The 22,545-nt window shown below is 41.8% G+C and overlaps 1 protein-coding gene across 7 annotated transcripts in view; it reads right to left on the minus strand.

The window, feature by feature from the left end:
* LOC311270240 (uncharacterized protein) overlaps positions 1-19,976 on the minus strand; it is a 103,756-nt gene extending 83,780 nt beyond the window's left edge. For 3 of the 7 annotated variants that reach the window (XM_084374989.1, XM_084374987.1, XM_084374993.1), the window contains exon 1: positions 17,866-18,180. In XM_084374989.1, the coding sequence (XP_084231115.1) occupies positions 17,866-17,944 (79 nt within the window). In that variant the 5' untranslated portion in view covers positions 17,945-18,180. Of the gene's footprint in view, positions 1-7,808; positions 7,991-17,865; positions 18,181-19,895 lie in introns of those variants that run through there. The other 4 variants (XM_084374992.1, XM_084374988.1, XM_084374991.1 and 1 more) reach the window with 4 other exon arrangements.
* Positions 19,977-22,545: the final 2,569 nt, after the last annotated feature.

A 22,545-nucleotide genomic window follows, 5' to 3' on the forward strand; every position in this document is an offset into this window, starting at 1 on the left:
TGATTTGTCTAATGTCTCCAATATCCTTTCTTCAATAATGTTTGCAGATGATACAACTTTAGTTCTCTCTCATTCAAATTTCAGTTCACTGATTAAGGATGCTAATGTTGGTTTAACTGCCTATACTTCATGGTTCAGATTAAATAAATTATCTTTGAACATAAAAAAAATCTAACTTTATCATTTTCAGTGGCAAAAAAACATATTCTAAGGATTTATCTAAAATTACAATTGAGTCTGTTGAGATGCCTCAAGTGTCATCTACAAGATTCCTAGGAATTATTGTTGATGAAGATTTGAGTTGGAGAGAACAAACTGACTGGGTTAGCAGAAAAATAAAGAAATCTATTGGTATAATAAGGAAGGTCAGTCATCTTGTCACCACACACTGTCTTCTTACTCTTTATTACAGTTTAATTTATCCCTATCTTTCATATTGTAATATAGTTTGGGCGAGTACTTTTCCTACTACTCTCTACAAAATCTTGGTCCTCCAGAAACGTTTTGTTAGAATTGCAACTCGATCAGAGTCACATATCTCATCTGCTCCTCTATTTCAAAAACTACAAATTCTTACTATTTACGATATCAATATTTCTCAAATATGTGTTTTTATTTATAAGATACATTCAAGTGAAGGGAATATTCCTGAGCATTTCAAGACTTACTTTAAAACAAATTCACAGGTCCATTCTTATTCAACTCGTCAATCTTCAGATCTTCATCCTCCTAAATTTCTCACTTGCAGAGGTCAATTTTCAATAAGATTTAGGGGTACCAAATTATGGAATGGCTTTTCCCATCTGGCAAAAAAATGTTCCTCTATAAAATGCTACAAAAGAAACTTAAAAGATCATTTAACTGTTTTTTGTAATTGCTTTTTTTCATTGTATTGTTGTCCAGTTCTCCATGTTTTACTTTGATTCACACATGCTCTAGGAATTAATAAATTATGTGTATAAACCAATATTCCCTTCACAGACACACACACATACACACACACCACTCATACACTTACACACTCACATTCTCTGCTTTTATATTGATGTTATTATTCTGTTGTTATTATATATAATTTGTTACTATTAGCTTGTTACCACTTTTATGTAGTCATATCATTTTTTGTATGTTAATTTTGTGTTTCCTTATAACTTTGTGAAATTTTAACATTATTTAGGTGGAGGCTTCAAATAAGCCCACTGGGTTTTCTGCCTCTCCCTGCACTGTATGTTATTTTGTATTCTTCGCCATTCTTTGTGTATTTTTCTTTTTTAAACTGTGCAAATAAATAAATAATTCTTTTTTTTTTTTTTTTTTTAAAAAGCAGTATTGGGTTCCCTGTCTAATTTCCCATCCAGTATGCAATTCCAATCACCGCCAATAAGTGTATTGGGACAGCTATACTTAACAAGCAGGGAAGTTAGTTTTGTAAATATACTCAGTTGAATATTAGGAGCTGCATAAAAATTTAAAATACTTATGTCTCCATACAAGGAACCATGTAGGAAAATAAAGCAACCATCTGGATCTGATTCATAATATTCAACTTTAAGTGGGACTTTCTTATGGATTAATATAGCAACCCCCCTACTTCTGCTGTTATATGAAGCATGAAACACTTGTCCAACCCAACCACTCTTTCATTTTAAATGTTCCTCATTTGTTAAGTGAGTCTCCTGTAGCATTCCAATAGATACTTTCTCTTTTTAAAAAAAGGACACAACCTTCTTCCTTTTTATGGGATGGTTACAGCCTTTGATGTTCCATGAGCATGTTAAAATAGAGTTATTAAATGGCATAAGTCAAATGTTGAGAAATATTTTGTTTATGCTTATATTCAACTTTACAGGCTGTTGCATTGTTAATTATTTCATGAATGGTTACACTAAACACAAAAACATTACAAAAAACAAAGAAGCGGTTATATTATTAGTCTACTGTCACCGTTAATAGACCCGTGATTCTAACGGGACATAATAGGTTATTCAAGGCCATGAATAAATCCATATAGGAGGGAGTAAGATAATAGGGCTACATCAGGCTTGCCTACAAGGCACAACCAAGGATTCCAAGGTAAAAAGAAAAAAAAACAGCAAATCAAAGCAGTCTTTCTACTATCAGGAGGATGTTTTACAATAGACCTAGTATCAGCTTTTGTATGTTGGTAAGATGGCGCCAGTGTGTGTGGCCTGCCGTCTGTCACTGCCAATGCTGTGTGTTTATGCTGTTCGTTTTGCTTCTTGCTCTGGATGTCGACTCTCTACTGGTGTATGATCGCCTAACACTGCTGGATCTTCGACTTTCTGCCGAAGATGTTGTAAAATTGGATGATGGTGGACGTGAAACTTTGCCTCCGCTCCTGGCGAGGGTCCCGGCTCACGTTTGCCGTGTCCCGGCTCCACCTCCCCGGCGTAAGCGCCTCCGCCGCCGGGGAAAACGCAGCGGCCGGCTGGTGAAGCTGAAGGCCCGTCTCGCGCACTTTTCTACGCCTTCTTGGTCTAAGATTGGAGCCGTGCCTGGCTTCGTAATTCCTCGACGCTCGCTGGATCCTGTCGACACCTGGCTGGTACCTGTCATCGGCCCTGAAGAGGTGTTCCAGCCCCGCGGACCCTGCTTTCCTCATCCCCGGTGTCGTGGGATGAATCACCGCAACTTGCGGTCTCTGTGTCGGGCCCCCTCAGACAACCAACGCCGCTGACCCGCCGGTTCCTGCCAGGATTGGCCTGGTAAATGCTAGATCGCTAGCGAACAAAACTTTTGTCTTGAAGGATTTCTTCACTTCCCGAGGATTGGATTTCCTCTGTGTGACTGAGACATGGCTGACTGTTGGTGAGTCCAGCGCTTTCACCGAACTTTTACCGCATGATTGCTGCTATTTTAACTCCCCGCGGACATCGGGCCAAGGAGGAGGAATAGCTACTATCTATAAGAGTCACTATAAATGTAAGCAGCTATTGCTATCATCCTCTTTCTCCAGCTTTGAACTGAGCTTATTTGAGCTGGGTCGCACTCACACAGTGTTGTGTGCTGTGGTTTATCTGCCTCCCAAGTACAATAAGGACTTTTTAAATGACTTTTCTGATTTCCTGGCTGAAATCATGCCCAAATATGACCTTGTTCTTATTGTTGGGGATTTTAATGTTCATGTGTGTTGTCCTGAGAAGCCAATGGCAAAGGACTTTTTAAACCTCATGGATTCTTTTAATCTTGTGCAATCTGTGTCTGGTCCCACACAAGAACGCGGACACACACTTGATCTTGTCTTATCATATGGTTTGCCCGTTCTTAACCTAGAGATATGTGACGCAGTGTTTTCTGACCATATGCCTGTACTATTTGAGGCTGTTCTTGCTTGTGATACATTCAAACCTCGCGCTGCTGCTCGGAGCTGTCGCATTATTAACCCTTCCTCTGCTGTTCAGTTCTTGGCCGCTTTCAATCAGATCTCCATCATTCCTGAGTCTGTGTGCAGTACAGAAGAGCTTAGCTCATGGTTTCACTCAACCTGCCAAAATGTTTTAGACACTGTGGCTCCATTAAAAACCAGCAGCTTAAAACTAAATCTGAGCCCTGGCTAAATGACACGACTCATGCTGTCAGACGCGAGTGCCGTAGAGCTGAGCGCAAGTGGAAGAAGGGCAAACTGCAGGTGTCTTTCCAAATGTTACCGGACTGCTGGCGTCATTATCAGGAATCTGTGAAAGATGCTAAAACAAAACATTTCTCTGATATTATCCTGTCAAACTGTGACAAGCCTCGTGTTTTGTTTAACACTATTAACTCAGTTCTTAAAGCCCCGCAGACTGTCTGTATAGAGGCCTCCTCTGCTCTATGTGAACATTTCCTTCACTTTTTTATTAATAAGGTTACCTCTATTAGGGCCACTATCTCACCTTTGGCTTATGACCCCTCAATCTCTGTCCCCTGCTCTGCTGTCTTTGAGCAGCCTGTGACTCTGTCCTTTTTACAGGAGATTGTTGGTCACTTGAAGCCCTCAGGTTCTCCAAATGATGCTGTCCCTCCTCGACTATTTAAAGAGGTTTTTCTCACTGTTGGGCTATCTGTTATTGCAGTCATTAATAGCAGTCTGTCCTCAGGTGTGGTCCCTGAAAATTTTAAACATGCAGTCGTACAACCTCTGATTAAAAAATCTGGTCTAGATTCTGCAGTACTTGCTAATTTCAGGCCTATCTCCAAACTCCCTTTTCTTTCAAAAACCCTGGAGAAGATCGTGCACAGTCAATTAATGGCCTTCCTGGAAGAGCATAATATTCTAGAGGTTTTCCAATCTCGTTTTAAAACCTTGCACAGCACTGAATCAGCTCTTTTAAGAGTTTTTAATGATATCTTTTTAGCTACTGACTCTGGTGACTGTGTTATCCTTGTGCTTTTAGATTTAACTGCTGCATTTGACACAGTGGACCACGAAATATTGATCTCACGTTTGGAGCAGTGGGTGGGCATCAGGGGCATTGCACTGGAGTGGCTCAGGTCATACTTGGCTGATCGAACGTTTTGTGTCAGCCTTGGTGACTCTGTGTCCTCCTCTGCTCCTCTCTCGTGTGGAGTCCCACAGGGCTCAGTTCTTGGCCCTCTCCTCTTCTCTCTCTATTTGCTCCCGCTTGGTTCCATACTTAGGAAGCACGGCATTTCATTTCACTGTTATGCGGACGACAGTCAGATTTATGTGCCTCTTAAAAAGAAAGATGAATTCGATGCCAGGCTGTTATTTAAGTGTCTTGACAACATAAAGGCCTGGATGGCAATGAACTTTTTAAACCTCAATGATAAAAAGACAGAAGTGATGGTTTTCAGTGGCACCACTGGGACCCCCCCCAACCTGTAGATCTGGGTTCCTTGGCCCAGTATATCAAACCCACCATCACAAACCTAGGGGTTAAAATGGACCCTGAGCTTAAGCTCAACAGTCAGATCAAGGCTGTTGTTAAATCTAGCTTTTTCCATTTGAGGCAGCTGGCCAAAATAAAGCCAATCCTGTCAAGGCAGCACTTTGAGACAGTTATCCACGCCTTTGTTACCACTCGGCTAGATTACTGCAATGCACTGTATGTGGGGGTTAGTGGGTCCTCCATCGCCCGTCTCCAGATGGTGCAAAATGCAGCTGCACGTCTTTTAACTGGCACACGTAAACACGAGCACATTTCCCCCATTTTAGCCTCACTCCACTGGTTGCCTATTCAGTTTAGGATCCATTTTAAAATTCTTTTATTTGCTTTTAAATCCCTGAATGGTCTTGCCCAACCATACCTCTCTGAGCTTCTACACCGTTATACAGCCGCCCGCTCTCTCAGGTCAGCTGATCAGCTGCTCCTGAGTGTGCCCAAAACTAAGCGGAAGCTCAGAGGGGACCGTGCCTTTGCTGTGTCGGCTCCTAAATTATGGAATGATCTACCTCAGCACATTAAACAGGCCTCTTCTCTGTCTGTTTTTAAATCCCTTCTTAAAACCCATCTCTTCTCCTTGGCTTTTGACACCCAGTAAGATGTTGTTTTTTTCTACTCATGTTTTGTGTCTTTTAATTATTTTGTATTTTATATGTAATTTTATTCTTCTGTACAGCACTTTGGTCAACTTCGGTTGTGTTAAAGTGCTTAACAAATAAAGTTGGATTGGATTGGATTGGATACATTTACGCATCAAAACTAGGCTCCTTGTCCTCCTCCATTAAGGAATCACTTTCACGGCCCTGGAACGTTACTTTCAGAAAGTCCTCTGCCGCCTTAGGTGTGTAAAACCTTGATTTCGTGCCCTCATAGTCAATAGATAGTACCGCTGGGAAGATCATGGCATACCTTATTCCCTGGTTTTGAAGCTTCTTTTTTACTGGCAGGAAAGCTTTGCGTTTGGCCCGGACTGCTTCGCTGAGGTTGGGAAAAAAGTAGATTCTCTTATCCTTAAACCGAAGCTCTCTATGCTCACGTGATAGCCGTAGAATCTTCAGTTTATCCTGATAATTCAGGAGTGTCGCTATGATGGGTCGAGATTTCTGTGGATCACCCCTATAACGCGCGGCGACCCGATGGCTCCTCTCCACGGCTATCGGCTCTGGAAAGTTATTCGCTCCAAGTAGACCGGGAATCAGGCGTTTCAGAAAGGCCCCCGGTGTCTGCTCCCTCCGATCCCTCCGGGACTCCAACAACCAACAGGTTTGACTGTTGGCTCTTATTCTCCATATACTCCACTTTTGATTGAAGTGTGGCCACAATAGTCTCCAGCTTTTTTATGGAACTTTGCGCGGTAGCCATGTCATCCTCGGTTTTACTCACTCTTTTTTCCATTGTGGCGTTTAGGTCTGTCAAGTTTGACATGGACAGTTCGAGATTAATGACTTCTTAATTAATGGCTTCTATTCCTTGAAGATTTGTCAGGAGTTATTTTTTGCTGGCCTCAATCGCCTGGAGTATCGTCTCCATTTCACCTGCCATTGTTCTATTGTTTGACATGCGGTGCGTGACGCGTCTGGTGGCGTGGAGAACGCTTCTCACAGCGTAGCCTGCAACCTACTCGCCTGCAACCTACTCGAGGATTTGCAATGGATCAGTTCAGCTTTGAGTCTTTTGTTCAGAATGTCAGTGTTCTATTCAAAATCTCACTCTGAAATAATTTTAGTTCAGTATATTTTTGATCAGACAGGCTCGGGTGCAGAGCTCGGTCATGCACGTCCTTCCGCTTTCGCCATCACAGAGAGTTTTTTTTAAAATTTTTATTATTTTATTTTATTTTAGTTGTTTATTAATGTACATTTGTATATGAGCATATGTATAGGTATGTGAATATATATCTTGTGATCTATTTTTATAACATGTGCATATGCCTATCTATACTTTTCTTTAAAATAAAATAAAAATTTGATCACAAAAAAAACTATATTAAATGTTGATTAATGTTCTTATCAATTACAGTAAAAGCGTTGAGATGATTCACTTGTTAGATAATAATCCTCAAGAAGGATTTTAAGGACTTTATCTAGCTCAGGAAATAGGATAATTTTCTCAAATTCACACTTTTTAGTTGATTCAAAATCTTTGGTGATAAATATTCACTGGACAGGGGGGACATATAAAAATGGTTATGTAACTAGTAACTTAAGCTAGATAATTGTAACAGATTTCAAAAGCAGGACAAAGTGGCCTAAATTACATACTCACCTTTTGTCAAAATTGAACTAAGGTACAGTACTTGAGGAAATGCATTTAGTTATGTAATGTTACCGGGTACAAGATTAACATTGTCTTATACGTTGATTCTCAGAATGAGACAGTGATGGACCCAGGCGAAAGCCATTCTAGCTCTGAGGATGATGAAAAGTTGGATTGTGAGACTCCATCACTCACTCAGCAGTTTAGTAGTCACGTTGATCAATGTTCCCCACTTGAAGATGATCCTGCACTCTGGCCGAAACAGCTATCAGACAATGAGCGCTGCTCAATAGTGCAGAAAGGTCCTGTTCAGATCAAGGACAGAATATTTCCAAGGAATCAAGAGGGCCGCAGATTTACTAATAATTACTACTATATGCACATAAGGAATGGAAAAAAGATAAGCAGGTCCTGGCTGGTGTATAGTGGAAATAAGGACAGTATTATCTGCTTTTGTCGTCACCTGTTTGGTAACAAAGACAAGAGCACTCAGTTAAGTGGGGATGGAGTTAGTAACTGGAAGAATCTTCCAGTTACCCTTAGACCACACAAGAAGTGTGCTGAACACATTGCTAACATGGAAAAATGCCGCAATCTAACAGAAGCTACAAACAAAAACAGCCATAGATCAGGTGAATTAAAATCTACCTGCTCTTGAAGTAAACCGCTGGACAGAGGTCTTGACAAGATTAATTGCAATTGTGAGCCATCTTGCAGAGCGTAATCTTTCATTTCGTGGCCACTCAGAGCGGTTGTTTGAGGCTGGCAATGGAAACTTCCTGGGACAAGTGGAACTGATGGCTCAGTTTGACCCAGTCATGCAGAAGCATCTGAGGAGAATACAGGCAAAAGAACAAAGTGAGACTTTCCTCAGTCCTAGCTTTCTAAATGAATTAATCTCCCTTGTTGCAAAGTGCACAATTGATGCAATTGTGGAAAAAGTCAAGAATGCCAAATATTATGCTGTAATCATGGACTGCACACCAGATGTCAGCCACACTGAGCAGCTCTCAGTAGTGCTCCGCATTGTGAATTGTGAGACCTCAAATGGCATCTCCATTCATGAACACTTTGTTGGTTTTCTTCAGGCACTTGACACATCAGGAAAAGGCTTATGCGAGACATTTTTAGGGCACCTAGAAAATCTAGGTTTGGATCTTTCCAACTGTCGAGGCCAGTCTTATGATAATGGCAGTAATATGCAGGGTAAAAAGCAGGGAGTACAAAAGAGAGTGCTGGAGCTAAACAGTAAAGCCTTACGGTTCCTTGTGGAAGCCATACACTGAACCTGGTTGTTGGTGATGCAGCAAAGTCATCTGTGACATCCATCAGTTTCTTTGGTCTGCTACAGCGACTTTACACTCTGTTTAGCTCCTCAGTTCACTGCTGGACCAACTTCACTCTTAAGGCTTTGTCCACAACCAGGTGGGAGTGTCGAGTGGAAGCTGTGAAAGCTGTTCGGTACCAGTTGCCTGAAATCCTGGAGGCATTGACTGCTTTGAAGGACTACGCCACAGAAAAACGGGATGCTGATGTGGTCTCTACAGCTGAAGGCATCTGCCAAGAGATGCAGAGATTGCCCTTTGTGGTGAGTACCGTTGTTTGGTACAATGTGCTCTTCCAGATTAATAAAGTGAGCAAGATCCTGCAGAGCCCCAAAGTTTCAGTTGCAACCATTAAGAAGGAAATTAAAGCAGTGACAAACTTCCTTGAGGAATTTTGAAATGAGGGATTGAAGTCTGCGAAAACAGATGCCAGGGAAATTGCAGAAAAGCTTAAGATGGAGATGAGTTGGCCAGAGGTGCATCAGAGAAGAACTCCTCGACACTTTGAGTATGAGGGAAGAGAGCAGACTCAGTCCACTGCAGTGGATTTATTCAAAAGAGAGTTTCCTGCCTCTTATAGATACAGCCCTGGTCACATTGAAGGAGAGATTTTCACACATGGAAATATTTTACGAGTTGTATGGATTTCTCTTCTCCACTGATGTAATGAGAAACACTGAGAAGGAAGGGAGGCTGGATGAATGCTGTCACAGACTTGAGCAGAAAATGGATGATGTTGATGCAGAGGACCTCAAGCTAGAGGTTAAGGGTGCAGTCAGATCATTCCCCACACATATCTCATCTCCATCTGAGATGGTTGATTACATATATAAGAAGAGTATCCTTGACATATATCCAAATCTCAGCATCGCTCTGAGACTTCTTCTCACTCTCCCTGTCACAGTAGCTTCAGGTGAGAGAAGTTTTTTTCAAAACTAAAAATGATTAAAACCTACCTGAGGTCAACTATGTCCCAGGACAGGCTGTCAGCACTTGCAGTACTCTCCATTGAGCAGGAAGTCAGAAAGTCACTGGATATGGAGCTACTCATTACAAGGTTTGCTGAGGCAAAGGCTCGGAAGGTCAAATTTTAGTGTGATAATTTTAAGTCTGTCATGCATAGACATGACCTGAAAAAAAGAAAAAAAAACAAAAAAAAACAAATATGACCTGATGGTACAAGAGGAGAGGAAAGAAAAAGTGGAGGAACACAAAGGAGAAAAAATAAGAAAAGGGACAGGAAGACAGAGAAAGGGAGAAGAAGAAAACATCACAAAGAAAAAAAGGAGAGAAAGTAAAAGAGAAAAGGGAGAAGGAAAGAAAGACAAAAGGTAAATTTGATGAAATTATACTGTTAAAATGCTTGTTCTCATAATTGACCTTGTTATCTTTTGTGGTGTCTTCTTTTTTTAGTAACACAAGATACAACAATATCCAGGCTGAACCTACTTGCTGCTGCCCACATTGAAGACCTTGTGTTGAGGTAAGAATAAAACCTTTGTCAGTGCAGTACGAGGATGTGGAGGGCCCCAATGACTGGGTTTGCCTTGGGCCCCCAAATGACTAAATACGCCACTGGTCACAGTTACTATTTATTGATTTTAAAACACCAATTTAGAAACTGCCACTCACCGGAGACAGATGGACAGGTGCTCCACAGCTGAGATGTGGGCACCAGTCAGCCTTAGGTAGCGCTGGGAGCTGCAGTCATCCAGACACCACTCGGGATGCTGAAATTCAACCAGCTAGGTGCCGGGCATTCCCAGTTATTTTCATTCACATCATGCAAGTAGGCACAATTAAAATTTAATAACCCTGTAATCAAACTCAACGCAAGTAACGCAAATAATAATAATAATTATGCAGCATAATAGCCGTATTGTGGACACAAAAACATTGAAAATGGAGGCTATCAAGGACCAGGAGTGTCGAAATGTAGGTTTGGATAACCATAAATAATTATTTTAAATAAACATCTTCATTAATTATACACTGAAGTCATCAGGCAAACTCAGGTGTGTAATCTGACTTCTTGTTATTGTGATATAATCTCTGTCCTTCCCTACAATCCTCTCCACACAGCCTAACAGGTGTCGCCCTGATCCAGCTGTCCTTTTCCCTCCCAAACAACACAAACATTCTATTCTGTAATTGTCTACATGGGCTGACTCAGTCTATTTTCAGTCTCTGTGCTAGACTTAAGTCCACAACATATAATTACACACAGTCCACCTTGAGTTCCCCCGCCCTGGACTCATCCTAAAGCCTCTGTGCTGTCTGAAAACCTCCTTCAGCAATTTCTTATCATACTCTTTTCAGATTCCAGGTAGTGTTAGTGTTATCATTCAAGTGACTACCTTACAGAGTTTTCAGGGATAATGGTGTTAGATTAGAGTAAGTGGCCTGCCATGCTGCAGAACAAAGCCCTAAGCTTCCCGGAATGCAGGAGAAAAAGGCATACAGGAGTTAACAGAGGTCAGTGGGTGTTGGGAGTCAAAAACATATTACTCGTGCCAGTAAAACGGTTGAATCCTTCAGCCAGTACGTCACCTATAAATACAGCACAGGTGCAAGCTACACAGACAGGGCAATTGCACATCAAAGTATATTTCCAGGTGTTGGGAAGTACTACTGCATATATGGAAAAGGTTGTAAAAGAGGAGGAATTTGAATGTTTGCCGCTACTAGCATAAAAACCCTCTCCAACTACGACAATACAGTTGAGGACGAAATTATTAGCCCCCCTATGAAATGTAAAGTTTTTTCAAAATTTTCCCAAGTGCTTTTTTAACAGAGCATGGAATTTTCAACATAGCATTTCTAAACATACTAGTTTTCTTTTGAAAGCATAGATTATTTATATTTGCACAGGATAACAGAATTATTTAAAAGAAACAAAAATTACCAGGGTCAATATTATTAGCCCCCTTAAGAACTGACCTTTTTACTGAGCATAGCACAAACCACTGTTGTGCAATGATGTGCTTTGACTTTGTAACACTCAAAGCTTGTAAAGTCAAGTTAAAATAAAGAGTTCTCTCCCAATTTACACACAGTATAAACACTTCAGTAAGGGTTGTAGCTGGCACTTGAGAAAGCATCATGCCAAAAACAAAAGAAATCAGTTTAGACTTGAGAAAAAGAATTGTTGATGCTCACAAAGCAGGAGAAGGATATACAAAGTTATCCCAGCGTTTCCAAGTGTCAAGAACTGGAGTGAGAAGCATCATCAGGAAATTCAAAGAGAGCCACACCGTACAGAACAAGCCTGGCAGAGGTAGGAAGAGAAGAATTTCAAAGACCCTGGAAGAAAACTAGTGAGAGATGTGTCTAAAGACCCCAGAACAACTGCCAAGACACTAGTGAATGACTTAGCCAAGTCGGGAATTGTAGTTTCAACGAAGCTGATCACTAGAGTTCTGCACAGGAATGGACTGCGAGGTTGCAGACCAAGAAAAACTCCACTTCTGCAGAAGAGACACCTTAAAGCCAGACTGAAGGACAACCTGGAGAAAGATTATGCATACTGCAAGCATGTCCTTTGGTCAGATGAGACGAAACTCGAGCTCTTTGGCCATAGAGACATTGCTTATGTTTGGAGAAAAAAGGGTGAGGCGTATAACCCAAAGAACACTGTCCCCACAGTGAAACACGGTGGTAGGAGTATTATGCTGTGGGGATGCTTCAGTGCGTCTGGAACTGGGAATCTCGTCAAGGTGGAAGGAATCATGAAGAAAGAAGGATATGTGAAGATTTTGAAAGAAAACATCAAGCAGTCAGCAGCAAAACTGGGTCTGGGTCATCGCTTTGTCTTCCAACACGACAACGACCCAAAACACACGTCACTCCTGGTGAAGAACTACCTCTAGAAGACCAAAGTGAACATTATTGACTGGCCTGCACAAAGCCCTGACTTGAATCCCATAGAAAATCTGTGGGGTGAACTAAAGACCAAGGTCCATGCCAGAAGGCCATCAAATCTGGAGGAACTTGAGAGATTTGCCAAAGAAGAATGGGCTGGGATTCCTCAGGAGACATGTCAGAGACTTGTTGAAAACTACAACAAACGACTGCAGGCTGTTATCAAGCAAAAAGGATACACAATTGACTATTAACATCAGGGGGGCTAATAATTTTGACACTGGTAGTTTTTGGTTTTTGTGAAATAATTTCATTTCTGTGCGGAAAGTAAAATAATGTAAGCATCCAAAATAAAACTAGGATGTTTGGAAAAGCTGTGTTAAAAATTCTTTGCTCTGTTTAGAGCTTTACTTTTAGCTTTCACTCTCTGTTTTCTGAGATTTTATGGAGGTTCTTTGGCTGTCATGAACACATGTAAGCCCTTGGGCTTAACTGTCGGCTCAGTTGGCCTCTCAGATCCGGTCATAAAGGGTTGTGGCAAGCTGGTGGGTTCAGCTCCTTCTTAGCACAGGTGGTCAGTGGTTAAGACTGGCTGCTCATCTGCTGGGGCTGCAGCAAATAGATTTGAAAGGTGGAGCCAGCTATTGTTAAACTCAAATCTCCCATGACCATGTATCAAGTCATTGATAATTTTTTTAACCAGAAATGGAAATTGCTAGTTTTGTTCAGACAGACTGAACCCTTGATTCCACTGGGCACGTCTCTGTTACCTGGTGTGTGCAACCCTGCTTTGTTCCATCCTCCACACAACTTCAATCCCACTGGGAGCGTTTCAGAAGTTTGCCTGATGCTGTTGACTTGCTCAAATTGTGTTTATTCTGTCAGTTTTCCTTGATTTTTGTGCTTCTACTCTGACTGAGTAGGCCACCTATCTCCAACATTGTTAAGTTGTAGATCCCGAAAAAATGACTGGATGCACCACGCCGTTCCATTGTCTGACCTCCTGTCTGGCTCAATCTGCTCCATGCAGCTTGACACGGTTACAGTCAGTTTCCACCAAAAATAGATCTAGAATGGCCATGATCTGCTCCAGCGACCATATCGCAGCCATAACGCAGCCGAGACAGGCCTGGTGGAATGTGGGGGTGAGGCACTGCATGAAAAAAATGCAGCCGTCTCATGAATTCATTCAGCGGCCTCAATGAGGGCTCTGGCAAAGTAATGTTTATCCTGCAAAATGTTAAACCTGGCTCAACTTTTGCTGCAATACAACAAAAATGTGTTAAACAGCATACTTATTATGTAAATAAATAATGACCATACAACCATCAGAACACAGGATGAAATAATTAAGTTATCTGTGATAACTTTCCAGAGTTTTCTCATAATATTACAAACCTCTATGTTTTAGCATTTGATGAACCTGTTAACTCAAACCGTCCTTCTTGGATTGTAATGCATCATTCCACTGGTTCCTGAAGCACCATGACCCCACCGACACATACTCTTGCTTATTTTCTAAAGCAGTGCTGTTTTCAGCCAGGTAACTACCATCCAACCGAAATCAAATCAGGCATAAAGTAGGGTAGTATGAGTGAATTTCATTTCAAAAGTCTCCTATTAATAGGCCTTTTTACATTTGGACATGTCACACTAAGAAAATTGCAGGTTTAAGTCTACAATGCTTCAGTTTCAGCTTTTCTGGTATTATACATGCTGGCACACTGGTCAAACTGTCATGGTTGACTGTAACGCTTGAATAGAATAGAACCACATCCAGCAGTTATATATACTTGTCAAATTATCCTTGTTAGGAAATTCATATTCTTTACATTTTAGGGATTCAGGTAGCGCTTTGACATCCACCTGGCAAAAGCATAACATGTACAGTGGTCTTATTTTTAAATACACTATCAGACACATGGCACCACTGGTAATTACTATGCTCTGAGTAAAAGCATCATTAGCATGCATTATTTGCCCTATAAGGAGCTAGAACAGGTGACATAAAGCAGATGTGTGATAAGGTGGGACATCCCACTGCTACCACCCTCTCCCAATTATCACTATCCTCTAAATCCAGGAGAAGCAGTACATCTCTGGACTCATCTCTCAACACGTGGCCTGACAGGGATCCCTGCTCTGTTTTTCACCTCCTCCCTGACTGTGGTGTCATCAACCCTGAGGATGATACCCAGACTCCCCTTCCTCCCTTTGTCAAAGTTAATGGGGGCCACCAACTCCACTCTGTCTTATCAGAAAACAGTAAGATAAGGCAAGAATGTGCAGGAGCACTGTAACTCAAGTCAAAACTACTTAAATTCTTCTGACAGTTTAGATTTTGACTTCTCAACCCTCCATAATACAGGATATAGGGGTGCGAGCAGCACATTTACTGTTTTTCATACTGTTTCAGTTAATATCTTCAGGTGAGATAAAATATTCCAAAGTGCAGTGGTTTATGGGTACAAGGAGACCGATATGGACACATCCTGCAGGTGCACATCCATTCAAATCAGTGATATAACTGTTGTAATACTCAATGTCCTGCATTCAAGATATTATTTAAAGCGGCAATAGACAACTTTTTTGCTTGAACTGAGGTGAACACTGATGTCACAGTGTAATGGCTGTAGAAAAATGACACCAGCCTCGTATACATTGGTTCACTATAAACCTCACTTTCACTACGCTAATTCAGTCTACCACTGGGTTGGATTTTTCCTGCAAAAATTAAGGTCGAATTATGGCACAAAGGAAACGTAACTGCCATTGTGCAACCAAAGAAGAGAAGAGCAGAGAGACATTGTTTTCCTCAGTCACTATCCCCAGGTAAGAGTGGAACAACTGGAACCCCTAACCCTAATCCCTCTAACCCTTTTGGGAAAGTCCCTAACTTCATTTGCTTTGTTTCCTGTCTTCTGTTAAGGTGATCAAGGTAAAAAATAATATCTGTCAAACACTGATCAAGTTTTATTCTGTACTGACACTTGAAATGCCATCTTCCTTTGCTAAGATAGTTCAGTGAAGTAGACCTATCCACCAAAAAGTGATGCAGGACACAGGATGTGTCATACAATGTATTTACTACTTTACTCACTTCAGAACCTCAAATTCCTGAAGTCTGAATATTGTGTGACACCCACTCTCTCAGTACACTGTACTGTATCTATTACAGCCTGGCTCAGTGTTGCATATTTCAGGTATTAGTCACCAAATGATCATGTTTATTCAAGGGCCATTCATTTAAACCTTTCCCATTGCTTTCCACAGTTTTCTGCAGTTTCATGAAACAAAGAATATTGGATTTCAGCCAGTGATGTTTCGTACAGTTTGGGCAAAGCCATTGTTATTTTGTACTGCTTCAGCTTCCAAGACTATCTCTTGAACCCTCTTTTTCAGCGATGAAACGATAACACACACGAAAGCCAAATAGAAAGCTGCTCCCTGCGGCACTTTACACAATGTAAGTGTTATCTTTACAATGGCCCTCTTTTTCAACAACAAGGCAAACAATGTGACTGCTGTCAAGCAGAGCATAGGGGTTCTCTCACAGCCACGACAATGAGCACATTTATCATCCCTCCCACAACAAAATGGTTCGAGGATTTGCTGCTGGGCAGGTGTGGAGGCTCGTACTGTAAATAGGCTGACAGTGACATGGAATGCAGAGCAACCTGATACCAAGATCAGAAAGGGAACAGGGATGAAAATCCTACTGCAGAATTTACATTGCTTTTGATTTTAGCTGGGAGAGTCATATAAAAAGAGATTTCACTCAATACAGATTAACACATTATACTGCTGAATATACTGTAATGTCATCATCACATCTCTTATGTGAAACATGTTTGTTGGAGTGAAAAAAATCCACAAAGAATTGTCACTTTCAAAAGCTTTTCTGGCTCTTTTAGCTCATTGTGTTGGTTTTATGGCCATTACATTTTTTGGTTCAGTCTCGTGCTCTCATCAGTCTTGTTTCCAACAGTAGCTGGCCACTGTGTTCAGTGAAAAAACTCTGATAAACCCACTGGACACTAGGTTACTTGCCCATCACAGCAGAGAAAGTTAGCAACTTGAACATGGAGCATTTATCATCTAAAGAGTCTAAAAGGAGAGTGAATATCCGACTAACAGTTGTCAGGTGAAGAATATTGCATTGTTTGTTGCCTCTATCTGCAAATAGTTAGCTATCTGCTTATTATTTGCTAGCCACAAAAACTTCCAGTTTTTGGCTGCTTCCTCCAAGTGCAGTACAGACGATTATGACTTGTGAGCCAACCAATTGCAGGAATACCCACACGGATTGGCTGTACCCTTCCAGGCATTCCATTTATTTGCTTAACGCTATGGGTTAATTGGAGCTATGAACCCAGAGGAAGAGGAGAGAATTGGCAGAAAATTGATGGCAAATCCAAAATGTTCTCTGTTTTCTGAGTTGAGAGGTGCTAAAAACTGGCATACTCACAGACCCACTGACAGTAATTACTAAGTTGTTTCCTCGCCTCAAAAATTCTCTGCCATTTCTGTGCTGCTTTTATACAGAAACAGAAACAGAAACGTGAGGTGTCGTCTCATCCTTGGCCTGAAGTTCATTGTGCCGGTTAGTATCGTTGCATCATAGGCAAATGGTAGTGTTTAGCAGAACGCCTTAACCTTATTTCAGAGAAAATATCTGTGGTAGTTAAAGGCGAGACACAAATATTTTTTTGATCCTGATTGAATTGTACCATCAATTACAGATATAATGTTTGTCAATTTCAACTAATTTAACCTGTTTAATGACAAACTGCAAATGTTGCCAAGTACAAATAAGGCTGCTACAATTAGCACATAGCTACATGGCTGCTTTAGGGGAACCAGACTAACACCTACTTTCCTGGCTGTTTTAGTCACACAGACAAAGAGCAGTACTGCAATTACCTAGCAATAAGTAAAAGACCCTTAAACTGCATTGCTGCATTGGTATGCACATGTTCTACATGTCTGTTTTGCTGGGCAACCACACCAGACAAAGTACTTAGCTCTCAGTTTTCATTAAAACTGTATTTAAATGAAACTTCAATGATTGACAGCCAAAGAAGATCAGGAATAGGGTCTGGAAGTTCGTTTTGGAGCTTCTTGACAGAATAGTCAATCCACTTTCTTTGAATCTGATTTCAACTCTTAAGAAATAGATTGAGTCATATGATGGAGCTGCTAAACTCACTTGACCAACAACAAACTTGCTTCCCATCAAAATGCACACACTTTCTGCTCAATTAAAATACCATTAACCTACAGAAAGCACAGAACAAAGAGTTCAAAGCATGCCTCATCAAATGAAGTTGCTTTCAGTGGATGGAGGCAGTATCGGTTTGTAATAAGAAGATCTGTCTGCCAATGAGGGAACAAACAACAATTACAATGTGACTGAGATTACTGCTGCATCTCATATCAGAAATTACAAGATAGTGGGGAAGGTTAAACCACTGATACTGCTATGGAAAGACATAGACGAAGATAGAAGTTGACTGTACCTTTCCTCCAAGGGGCCAGAATGGAGAATGACTTCTGCCAGCTGATTAACAGCCCAGCCTTTTTCCCCTTCACACTCATGTTGCTCTAGCAATCCCTGAGGTTGAGGAAAAGCAAGATGAGCTGATGATGAAAAACGAAGACAAAATTCCTCAGAGAGTCCTCATCATGCGTCAGTTCTAATCAATTCTGCCTTGAAGTTCAGTTGTGTGAAAAGCGTATGTTGTTGGAGGATACAGTGTGGAGGTTGTCCTCGAGCAGGGTCATGATACCTGTGGGTCCTCGCCTGCTGGCCTGCCCGAGCACTCGTGTGTGAGTGAGAGAGAGCGTGGTGTGTGAATGTATCCAATTCCCCCAGCTGAAAAGAGTAAAGAGGGCTGGGCTCCACTGACAGAGTCATGAGAGGAGGAGTGGCAGCAGAGCAGAGTGAGAGAGGTGGAGAAGGATGAGGAGGAGGAGGCATAAGTCTCCAAGGAGGACTGGAGGCCTGAGATTTACACTCAGAGCAACAAGAGCTGGAGGAAGAGCAAGAAAGGTTGAAGAGGGAGGAGGCTGATGGTCCACTGTGATTTTTTTTGGTCAACTTTTCACACTGAAATTATACAATCAACATGGTTTATCATTTCAAATATTAGTTATTTTCAGTACATGGAAAGAACTGTTCATTTAAAGAGTTTATTATTATTTATAGTTTAGTTACAGAAATCTAATTTGCAAGCTAGTTTGTTATCAACACTTTACACAAGCCTAAATTCACTGCTACTATCATGTTACACATGTTGACATATTTTACTGGGTAATTGAGAAATTAATCCCAACTCAAGAGTGTCAGTAGGATTCATAACCTGGGGAACATGGATGGTTGTCATGATTTTATTGTCTTGACATTGTTATGTTATCTGAGAATATTTTTGAGAGGCTACGTATGTCAGTCTATAGGTTAATTTGACCAAGGTTATAAATGCCAGCTTGGTCTCATTGTCTCTCTCCCTCTCCTAGGCTCCACACCACTACAGGTTCTGGGTTCGTTTTGGTGTTTTCTTTTGCATTCAACAGCAGCGCACACACGTCTCACTCATCCACACACTACATTCACTACTGATGCTGCTACTCTCCACATCTCATGCTTTTTGTACATAGTTATGTTGTTTAAGTTACAATAAAACATTTTCATTGGCACTTAAATCCTGACTTTTCTCCCCTCTTTGTCACACACATTGAGCCAGTCTGTGACAACTGGGACATCTCCACAGTTTTGTCCAGGAATGTCTAAAGTATTCACCATTTAAAGTGTATATGTTCACAGTATGCTGAGGACAGTCGAGCTCTATTCCATAAAAATATCTAATCATGTTGTTCATCTATTGCTTTACAGGCCAGAATTCTTGGACTACGTTTGGAGCAATCACATCAAGTTCTGGAACTCTGCCTGACATGGATTTATTTCTCGTTCGTGAATTGAAATGCAAAGTCTACTTTCTAAAAAAATCTTACTAATATATAATAGAGTAAGCTTGTTGCAAGATGCCACTTGCATGCATAATTCTATCAACCGCACCGTTTTTAATTGCATCTATTCAGTTTCTATCTGGATTCTAAACAAACTATCAAACGGTGCTCTGAATCCGTATGGTAAAAACAGGAAAAAATCTGATCATCACAACACCAATCTGCACCTTCTCGTGTGTGGCATCCTACTACTGGTGCCTGCTCTATCCATCTGCAACACACCTGGGACAGCAGCTGACAAAGCACAATACTGTGTGGATAACGCTGCAGACAACCCATTTGGCATCTTATCGGGGAAATCACAACTGAACTTCCTAGGATATGGCTTAGTCGCAATCTTTGCACATGTCCTCAGGGACGGCCGAGCTCAGATCCTCAAGCCAACATACAAAACCACACTGAGAAGAATGAACGATAGCTGATGTACACGCCACACAGCCAAAATGCTACTGTTACTACTTCTTCTATCAGGGGATGTTCACCTAAACCCTGGGCCTGTTTTCCAACAAGCGGAATGTCTCACCACGGCGAAGGACATCGCTCCGATGCGGATCTCATCCCCAATGATTGGACACATCCAGCCTGCATTGGCATGTGTGGCTATCCTCCAGCCCACTCCTTGGGCTCCGGTGCCGCAGGGAGGCGTCTGTGTTGGTGGGGTCAGTGCGGGCGCTACTTCTGGGGGTCGAGCGGTTGAAGTGGCGGATGAGCAGATACACTCGGCCGCCGTCGCTGGAGTTGATCCACCTGAGAGCCAGGAATCTACGTGTGCCATGGAAGCTGCTGGGCTAACGCGGAGGCTAGCGCCCAGAGGATCCGCGGTGGACTCAGCGCTCTGTCATCTAGCGCAACCTGAGCACTCCAATGACGCTGTCACTGACACTGGGGTGAGTCCTTGTCAGTGCCCGATCTGTACCCGGAACACGATCCGTTCCAGACGCTTCTGCGCATGCGCCAGCCTCTTCCCTCCATCACTGCCCCCCCGATTTACGGCTGGACAGCTACATACGGCAACTCCACTTGGACAAACTTTATTAGGGCACTGGCCGTGCAACTGACGGTACAAGCGTACGTCTGTTAAAAGTTAAATGAAGTGAAAATACTGAAAAAATACATTAATAAATACAAAAATAAAAGCGCCAGTCTGTTTAACTGCCTTTACATGTTGTGCCGCTTTGCTGGATTATGGCCGAGGTAGACGCCAGACGGGTCTCGCTGCCCTCGGTCCTGCCGCGGTCCTGGTGCTCCGCAGGTCAGCCAGACCGAGACACCCCGTCTGCCTCGGCCGACGGACTATCACACTCCGCGGCGGGCGGCTGTGGCATGACACGGTCTTTCTCACCCCGTGGTTAAGAGCTAATAGAAGTGTGGGTGATGAGAAGAGCGGAGTGACTGGGCTGGAGAATAAACCAACCGCCCTGCTCTTAACCACGGGGTGAGAAAGACCGTGTCATGCCACAGCCGCCCGCCGCGGAGTGTGATAGTCCGTCGGCCGAGGCAGACGGGGTGTCTCGGTCTACCTCGGCCATAATCCAGCGAAGCAGCACAACATGTAAAGTCAGTTAAACAGACTGGCGCTTTTATTTTTGTATTCATTCATTTATTTTTTCAGTATTTTCACTTCATTTAACTTTTAACAGACGTACGCTTGTACCGTCAGTTGCACGGCCAGTGCCCTAATAAAGTTTGTCCAAGTGGAGTTGCTGTATGTAGCTGTCCAGCCGTGAAGCGTCTGAGGGAAAATGCTGGCGCATGCGCAGAAGCGTCTGGAACGGATCGTGTTCCGGGTACGGATCGGGCACTGACAGTCCTGATGCCCACGGTTTTGCACACAAGCCGACAACAACAGACAGCAATCACGAGGACAAACGTGGGACCATAGGCAAGTGTAAACAAACACGGAAACAAACGAGGGACAAAATAACCTCACGTCTTTTTGCAAACTCAAAACAAAGAGAACTCAAACTTTTTCAAACTGTAAATCATGCACAAGTTATTTGGAACCCTGAATTGAAACCCAAAGGCCTGCTGGGTGGCCATATAAATATTAGAAGCTTATTACCAAAAATAGATCAGATTAGGAAATTGCTTATGGAATCTAACTTGGATTTTTTATGTATATCTGAGAGCTGGCTCAATTGTAATATCTCTAGTGATCGAATCAGTGTACTAGGATACTAATGCTATAGGAAAGATAAAACCATGAGCAAGGGAGAGGGTGTTGTAATTTACATAAAGGAGCATTTCAGATGTTTTAACCTTGATGTAAGCATGAACCTAGAGTGCTTGGGACTTAATGTGACTCTCTCGCCAAATATGAATTTTAATATTGTTGTTCTGTATAACCCTCCCTCTCATGGTGCAGATTTTTATAATGAATTAAACAGTCTTCTTTCTGTTTGTGACAAATGTAATGAATGTATCTTACTTGGTGATTTTAACATAAACTGGATGGGGATAAGTGAAAAATCTAAATTGAAACCACTAATGGAGAAATTTAAATACAAACAGCTGATTGATAAACCTACCCGCATTACAAGAAAGAGTGGGACACTCATTGGTCTGATTTTCACAAACAGGCCAGAGAGAGCAGTAAAAACGTACAATCTAATCACTGGTCTTTCAGATCATAATATGATACTAATTGTAAGAAAGTTAAAGGATAACTACCGTTTTTTACAAACTGGACCTTATTTCTAGCAAACTATATGGTCATTTACTCACCCAGATAACTTTGGTGTCATTTGGAGTCGTTTGGACGAAATTTGATCCAGTGTAGCGCCGATATATCCATATAATGCAAGTGACGGGGCAGCGACACAGCCTCTATATAACGCATTATCTGCAACGAAACTAGTTCATTTCACCAATATTTTGTTACGATATGCTAGCGCTATTCCCCTCTGAGTCCGGTTGACAATAGACGAGCCCGGACTCAGAGGGGAATAGCGCTAGCGTATCATAACAAAATATTGGTGAAATGAACTAGTTTCGTGGCAGATAATGCTCATAAAGGCTGCGCTTCGGTGCCCCGTCACTCGCATTATATGGATATATCGGCGCTACACTGGATCTAATTTCGTCCGAACAACTTCAAATGACACCAAAGTTATCTGGGTGAGTAAATGACCATATATTTTGCTAGAAATAAGGTCCAGGTTGTAAAAAACGGT

This window comes from Pagrus pagrus, assembly GCF_965226575.1.
Source record: "Pagrus pagrus genome assembly, chromosome: 15".
Lineage (NCBI taxonomy): Eukaryota > Metazoa > Chordata > Actinopteri > Spariformes > Sparidae > Pagrus > Pagrus pagrus.